This window comes from Trichechus manatus, unplaced genomic scaffold, assembly GCF_000243295.1.
Source record: "Trichechus manatus latirostris isolate Lorelei unplaced genomic scaffold, TriManLat1.0 scaffold00076, whole genome shotgun sequence".
Lineage (NCBI taxonomy): Eukaryota > Metazoa > Chordata > Mammalia > Sirenia > Trichechidae > Trichechus > Trichechus manatus.
This window is the reverse complement of record NW_004444012.1, coordinates 2,426,026-2,432,939: the sequence shown is the minus strand read 5'-3', so window position 1 is coordinate 2,432,939 and position 6,914 is coordinate 2,426,026. Positions and strand designations below refer to the sequence as shown.

The window sequence follows — 6,914 nt, the reverse complement described above, 5'->3', positions numbered from 1 at the left end:
GTTTAGAGAGGGAATTTCAGTTGTCTCCCCAAAGGCAGTGAACGAAAGACGAGGGAGGGCGGAGAAGAGAAGATAAACTACCTACTCAAGCCCCTCCCCATTCACCCACGCGTCTGCTCCCGGCTCCCCTCCTCCTGCGGGGGGCTGGCGGTCAGGTGAGGTTACCTGGGCGCCGGGAGAAGCCCCGAGGGGCGCTGCGGTCCTTCTTCTCCAAGTCGCCCCACTGCCCGCCGGGTCCCCAGGACTCTGGTCCCTCTCCCCCCGCGCGCGTTCCCTGCCCTCGGGCTCGGCGCGCGGCGACAGTCGCACGCTGCGCCCGGCTCCCCTCCGCGGACCTGGCGTGACGCAGCCGGAGACTACTTAAGGGCGGAATAGAGGCGGCGGCCGCGGACTGCCGAGCCCCGCAGCCCGCTCCGCGCGCTCCGCCCCGGCCTCGCAGGCGCCAGTGCCCGGTGCCCACCCAAGCGCCAGGCGCGGGGGCCGCTGCCCCGGACCCCAACTCCCAGCGGTAAGCCACCCCCGGAGACCTCTCCCGGGCCGGCGAGAGCTCGCGGACCCGCAGGCTGCCAGCCGCGCCCGCCCCTCACCCGGGCCTCCGCAGGATCCAGACCCGACCCCGGACGGCGCCCGAGGCTCGTGCCGGCTCCTCGGACCGCGCCGGCGGCCCCATTTGTCAGGACGCACTTGGGTTTCTTTCCCTGTTTCCTCTTCTGCGTACAATAAAAGGGAGAGGGGATTGTTTTTCTTTTTTCTTTTTTTAAATTTGTTTGATTCTTTAATTGGGGGGCAATTCGCTCCCAGTCGGGAGGTGCGGCCCGGGGAGGGGCCAGGAGCGGGAACGTGCCCGGTGCTGCCCAGTCTTTGTCTGCTGCCTCCGGATGCACAGCGATGGGGGAATGGACCATCTTGGAGAGGCTACTGGAAGCCGCGGTGCAGCAGCACTCCACAATGATCGGGAGGTAAGGCGCTGAGCGGGCCTGCAGTGGGCCCGTCGGGTGGCCCCTGTGGGAGTCCCTTCTCACGTCCCAGATCCAGCCCCCAGCTCGTTCTCTGCACCCTCCCTATCGTCCTAGCTCCATGCGCCCGCCTGAGTTCCCGGCGTTGAGGGATCACCCGACGCCCCGAGATAGACCCCCTCCTCTAGCTACTCCTGATCAGCTCCCACATCCTTCCTCTGTGAATTACCACCGGGGTTCACTCTTCCCTCTTAAGAAAGAGTTGCTGGCTCAGCCTTGGTCCCCCACTCTCCAGAATCAGAGCCCATCTCCATCCTGTTCCCTAAATAGAATCTACAAGGAAGGAAGATTGTATCTGGACAGAGAAGGGCAAATGGGGAGATGGATTTGCTGTTCTGACCAGATGTATCTCTTCCCAATAAATGTTTATTAAACTAAACTGAATTGGGCGTTAAAACGTACAATTTCAGGAACCCACATATCCAATTGACACACACACGTAATCATAGATATCTACATTATATGAAGCATTAAGTTCAATATGCATGTTGAAAATAAGCCGAATACACACGTGGAGTAGTTATGTTATACACACTGTGTGTAGATCTTGAAACATGCCCTCTCTGTACAGGTATTCCGTGTGCATTTGCCACATCGGCGGTGAAGATGTGTTTGTGACCGTGTACCTTACATATAGATGGATGCAATCTATCTGTTGTAAATACACCATGCCCAGTGTATGGAGACATGTATACCTGGGATCCTTGTAATATGGCATGTTCCCAGTCTACTGGCATTCAGAAAGGGAAGAGACAAAAGCATCTTCCAGATTCAGTTCCCCACGGGGGGTGGACAGCTCCCAAGTCAGAGGACCCTGCAAAGGCGAGAGCAGGGAAGCGAGGAACAGGGGTTTCCTAAGCCAGTGACTCAGACTGTAAGAACGTCTCTCCCTTCCTCTTCCCTGCTCAGGATCCTGTTGACTGTGGTGGTGATCTTCCGGATCCTCATTGTGGCCATTGTGGGGGAGACGGTGTACGATGATGAGCAGACCATGTTTGTGTGCAACACCCTGCAGCCCGGCTGTAACCAGGCCTGCTATGACCGCGCCTTCCCCATCTCCCATATACGTTACTGGGTCTTCCAGATCATTATGGTGTGTACCCCCAGTCTCTGCTTCATCACCTACTCTGTGCACCAGTCCGCCAAACAACGAGAACGCCGCTATTCTACAGTTTTCCTAGCCCTGGACAGAGACCCCCCTGAGTCCATGGGAGGTCCTGGAGGGACTGGGGGTGGGGGCAGTGGTGGGGGCAAACGGGAAGACAAGAAGTTGCAAAATGCCATTGTCAATGGGGTGCTGCAGAACACAGAGAACACCAGCAAGGAGACAGAGCCAGATTGTCTGGAGGTCAAGGAGCTGACCCCACATCCGTCAGGGCTGCGCACTGCATCACGATCCAAGCTCCGAAGGCAGGAGGGCATCTCCCGCTTCTACATTATCCAGGTGGTGTTCCGAAATGCCCTGGAGATTGGGTTTCTGGTGGGCCAGTACTTTCTCTATGGCTTCAGTGTCCCAGGGTTGTACGAGTGTGACCGCTACCCCTGCATCAAGGAGGTGGAGTGCTACGTGTCCCGGCCCACTGAAAAGACTGTCTTTCTAGTGTTCATGTTTGCGGTGAGTGGTATCTGTGTTGTGCTCAACCTGGCTGAACTCAACCACCTGGGATGGCGCAAGATCAAGCTGGCGGTGCGAGGGGCCCAGGCCAAGAGGAAGTCGGTCTACGAGATCCGTAACAAGGACCTGCCCCGGGTCAGTGTTCCCAATTTTGGCAGGACTCAGTCCAGTGACTCTGCGTATGTGTGAAAAGTCGGATTTTGGGAAGGACTGGGCGCTGACAAATAGCCCCAAGGCATATGACTGCTCAAGGATGGCTATGTCTGCCCTCCTTTATGTGGTTCTCGCCATTCAGATGTAGGATAAGGCTGGTGAAGAGAAGATCTTGCATCAGTGGGAGAGGAGAGAAAGTAGAACCATTACCACGTGTCACACCATTGACCCTACAGAGACGACTGAATGAAATGGACTTCTTTGGCCCTCATCTTTCATGGCCCAGCCTGATCCTGACAGTGGTGGACCTACACCACTTAGTTCTGCTGAGCTCTGTATCCTAGTGAATGGTGTGAGCCAAATACTTCATTGGTACAAAATTCGTGACCTATCTCAACAAATCCCTTCATCCTGGGCTGCAGGACAAATATCCTTGAGGCGTCCTTCATGTACCTCCACCAGCATGCCTCTCTTCCTCAACCCAGGATAGCATGCCACCTTTTTCTGAGTCTGGCCTTACAGTACACCTAGCACACCTTTATCTGCCAGATAGAGGGAACTGCATGGGGTTGCTTTTTGGAGGATGGCCGTGGCAGAGCTTTGCATTAGAGCCCATCAGACTGGCCGCTAGTCATTATGAAAACCTTAGGAATGTCTCAGTATTTCCAATTTTCTAACTCAAACTGCACTGGTGCTGTTTATTAGGGGTGGGGGATGGGTGGGAGGGAGAGAATTGCAATATGGAATGACAACACTTCTGTGCGATGGTCGTGACACTGTTAGGCACGTGGTTATGAGCTTCAGGATATTGCTGCCTTCCAGCTTGTGGAGTTTGGATAGCATTAAAAGGATCTTTTCTTTCTTTCTTTGTTTTTTTAATATTGAGGGTGTCTACCCGAGCCACAGCGTTTCTAACTGGTGTATCTCACTCCTTTTCTTACAGTTTCGTTGTGTAACACCGCTGCGCTTCATTTTGCCATGGTTTGAATTTACCTGTGTGCTCACACCAGAGACCTTAATCAGCACATGTCAATCTTAATTGGCTATTTCATCAGTTGTTTTTGAAACACACACACACACTAACTGGCTTAAAAAACAAACAAAAAAAAAAAAACCTGGAAGTAAACAGTATTGGCTAAGGTGTTCACGATGCTTTTTTGCGACATATACCAAAGGTTCGGAAACCTGTTGCTTTGGACTGTGAATTTGTTTCCTTTTCTCTGCTCGTATTAATTTAAGTGCCACTCTGTACCTTTCACCTGCACTGTGTATTTAAAGCATTGGCCAAGAGTAACACTTGGATGATGTGTGTTCATGAAGCCCTGTTTCCTTTGCATTATTGTTATGATTTCTGATTTAGGTATGGACATGGTGTAACACACGACTGAGGATTTATTTAAAATAAAGTTCTTGCCTTTTTTTTTTGGTAAAGTGGGAAGAGTCTCCATTTTTCTATTTTGATTGCAGTTCTTTTTAAAATACGTGTTCAAAAATATTACAGCTAGCAGAACATTGCGGGCAGAAAGTGAACAAAGGATGAATAGCATTTAAAGTATGAACCCGTAAAACCGTTGCCGTCAAGTCGATTCCGATTCATAGTGACCCTACAGGACAGAGTAGAACTGCCCCATGGGGTTTCCAGGGAGCAGCTGGTGGATTCGAACTGCCAACCTTTTGGTTATCAGCCACGCTGTTAACCACTGTGCCCCCAGGGCTCCAAAGGGATGAACAATAAGATCCAATCAGCCATGAACAGATGACGAGAGATGGGTGCATTTTATGAATGATTAGAAGAGTGTGGTGAGATACTCAAATAGTAGCGTTTACTAACTCCTTTCCATTTTAACAAAATGTCTCTGCTTGTCTAAGGCCACTTTGTTGTAATACAGGTGTCAATGCCGTATCATATTAGCTTATTCCAGGAGCGGAATTTTATCCCTTTCCACCACCTTTTCCTGCCATGAATTATCATGTCATGAAGTATGCTGTGCTGCCCATAATCTCTTTGTGGCCTGATGTTTAAAATGATGCTAACTCAATGATCACATAGGGCCACTTAGATCAACGCTGTCCAATAGGACTTTCCGTGCTGGTGGAAATATTCTGCCGTTTGGTAACAATACGGTAACAACTAGCCACATGTGACTATGTTGTTTTGGTTGATAGCTGCCGTTGAGTCAGTTCTGATTCATGGCAACCCCATGCGTGCAGAGTAGAACTGCTCCAAAGAGTTTTCAAGGCCATTACCTTTTGAAAGCAGATCACCAGGACTATCTTCCGAGGTGCCTCTGGACAGGTTCAAACTGCCAACCTTCTAGCTAGTGGTCTAGTGCTCAACCATTTGTACCACCAAGGAAGTCCTTTATGTGACTATAAAGACCAAAAACCAAACCCGTTGCCGTTGAGTCAATTCCGACTCATAGCGACCCCATACAGCTCTTAAAACGTGACTAGTACAATGAAGAACTGAATTTCTAATGTTATTTCATTTTAATTAATTTAAATGTAAATAGCCTCGTGTGGTTAGTTGTTACTGCGTCCTACAGCCCACCTGGAGGCTTTTCATCAAGTATTTCTTACTGGGGTCTTTCAAAGACAACTGATCCTTTGCTTATGTCGTAAGACCTTATGTTTTAGCCACAACATTTTACTATCAGTTTCAGCCATTTCTGCCTCCATGTGGTCCCAGTTGAGTAGGCACAGGTTCTTCCTTAGTCTGTTCATACTGTTCATCTTCTAATTCCAATGAGCACTTGGTTTCAACATCGCAAAGCAACCGTGGAATTTCCCGGAGGATTGGTTGTTAAACACAATTGTTGCAGACTTCACGTATGGCAGGGCAGATGCTAATTTTAGTATGAAAATATGTTTATTTCCATCTATCAGTTTCTATCTGCAGTATAAATAGGTAGTGGAGGATGAGCATCCTTGAGTAAAGGCAGACCCTCCTGTGTTTGGTGTTTGGTAAGCTAAAAATGTTTTAAGACACCTCCCGGAGATGGAGGAAGAGTGTTGTTTGACAGCGGTCAGCATATGCTTGGGTGTGAAAGAAATAGCAATCTGTGTGGAAAACAAGGGCTGTTGTATTTATGCCTTGATGTAGGATTAGAAAAACAATTAGCGTTTCCTGATCGAAATGCATCCCATATCAGTGGGGCTTATCTATTTCAGTTCTTTGCCAAACATCCAAAGATGGCAAGATTATTAATTCACTTGTCAGTAACGGAGATGGAAACTCACCTCCGTCAGCATATAGAGTCATCCCTCAGAATGACAGATGTGGGTAAGCCTCAGATTCTTTTGCTTTCTATTTAATAAAAGAAGTATACTGATGGTTTGATAGTTCATGTAACTACGTGATAGATGTGACCTTAATCTACTCTGTGAGAGGACAGCGCTGATCTATTCTCTTAAGTTTAAGAGCACTTTGGTGAAATACAGGCCCTCTTGGTGTGTTGTCTGTGTATGTGTCCGCATTGGTTGGGTAATTGGAGACGGTGCATGAATTGGGTTTAAAAGTTTGGATAACAGGCTGGAGGAACTGAAGTTACTTAGCCTGGAGAAAATAAAAGCTGAGATGCTGGATTTGTTAACAGTCTTTAAATAGTTAAAGGGTTAAAAAATGTGAGGGATAGCAAATGCACCCTCTGACCACAGAGAATGGAGGACAAAGACTGGATTTAAAATAGGGGGTGGTGGAGGTGGGGTGTGGGGGTGGTTAGGAAAGCACTAGAAAGAACATGCTTTCTCTTCCACCTCTGTTTTTTCAACACTGTGTCTTCTGCCAGAAATAGCCTTCCCATCATCTCTTTCCACCGGGCTTTTTCCTCTTCACCCATAAAAATTCAGCTTAAGTGTCCCCTCATCCAGGAGCTTATTATCAACTCTCCTCCTCTGGGCCTTCGTAAAACTGTTCGTGTTGCTCTGCCTGTCGCTTGCCGCATGGAGATGAGACGTCTCTAGATAAGGGTGTGGCTTCTTGAGGGCAGTGACCGTGACTTACCCATATGTGATGTTTATTGCCCCATCACGCGTGCTGTCAGAGAGATAGGCGCCTCAGTCTTCTGTTTGGGAGCAGTCTTACAGAGTGTGTGAAGGCTAAAAAGATCTTACAAAGTCATTAAGGCAAG

General features: G+C 49.0%; 1 protein-coding gene across 1 annotated transcript; it reads left to right on the top strand.

The window, feature by feature from the left end:
• The first annotated feature begins 801 nt into the window (after positions 1–801).
• On the top strand, positions 802–2,962 carry GJD2 (gap junction protein delta 2). The gene is made up of 2 exons (XM_004380599.2): positions 802–959; positions 1,926–2,962. Exons 1-2 carry the CDS (start codon positions 889–891, stop codon positions 2,818–2,820), a joined length of 966 nt encoding a protein of 321 aa, XP_004380656.1. The 5' UTR covers positions 802–888; the 3' UTR covers positions 2,821–2,962.
• Positions 2,963–6,914: the final 3,952 nt, after the last annotated feature.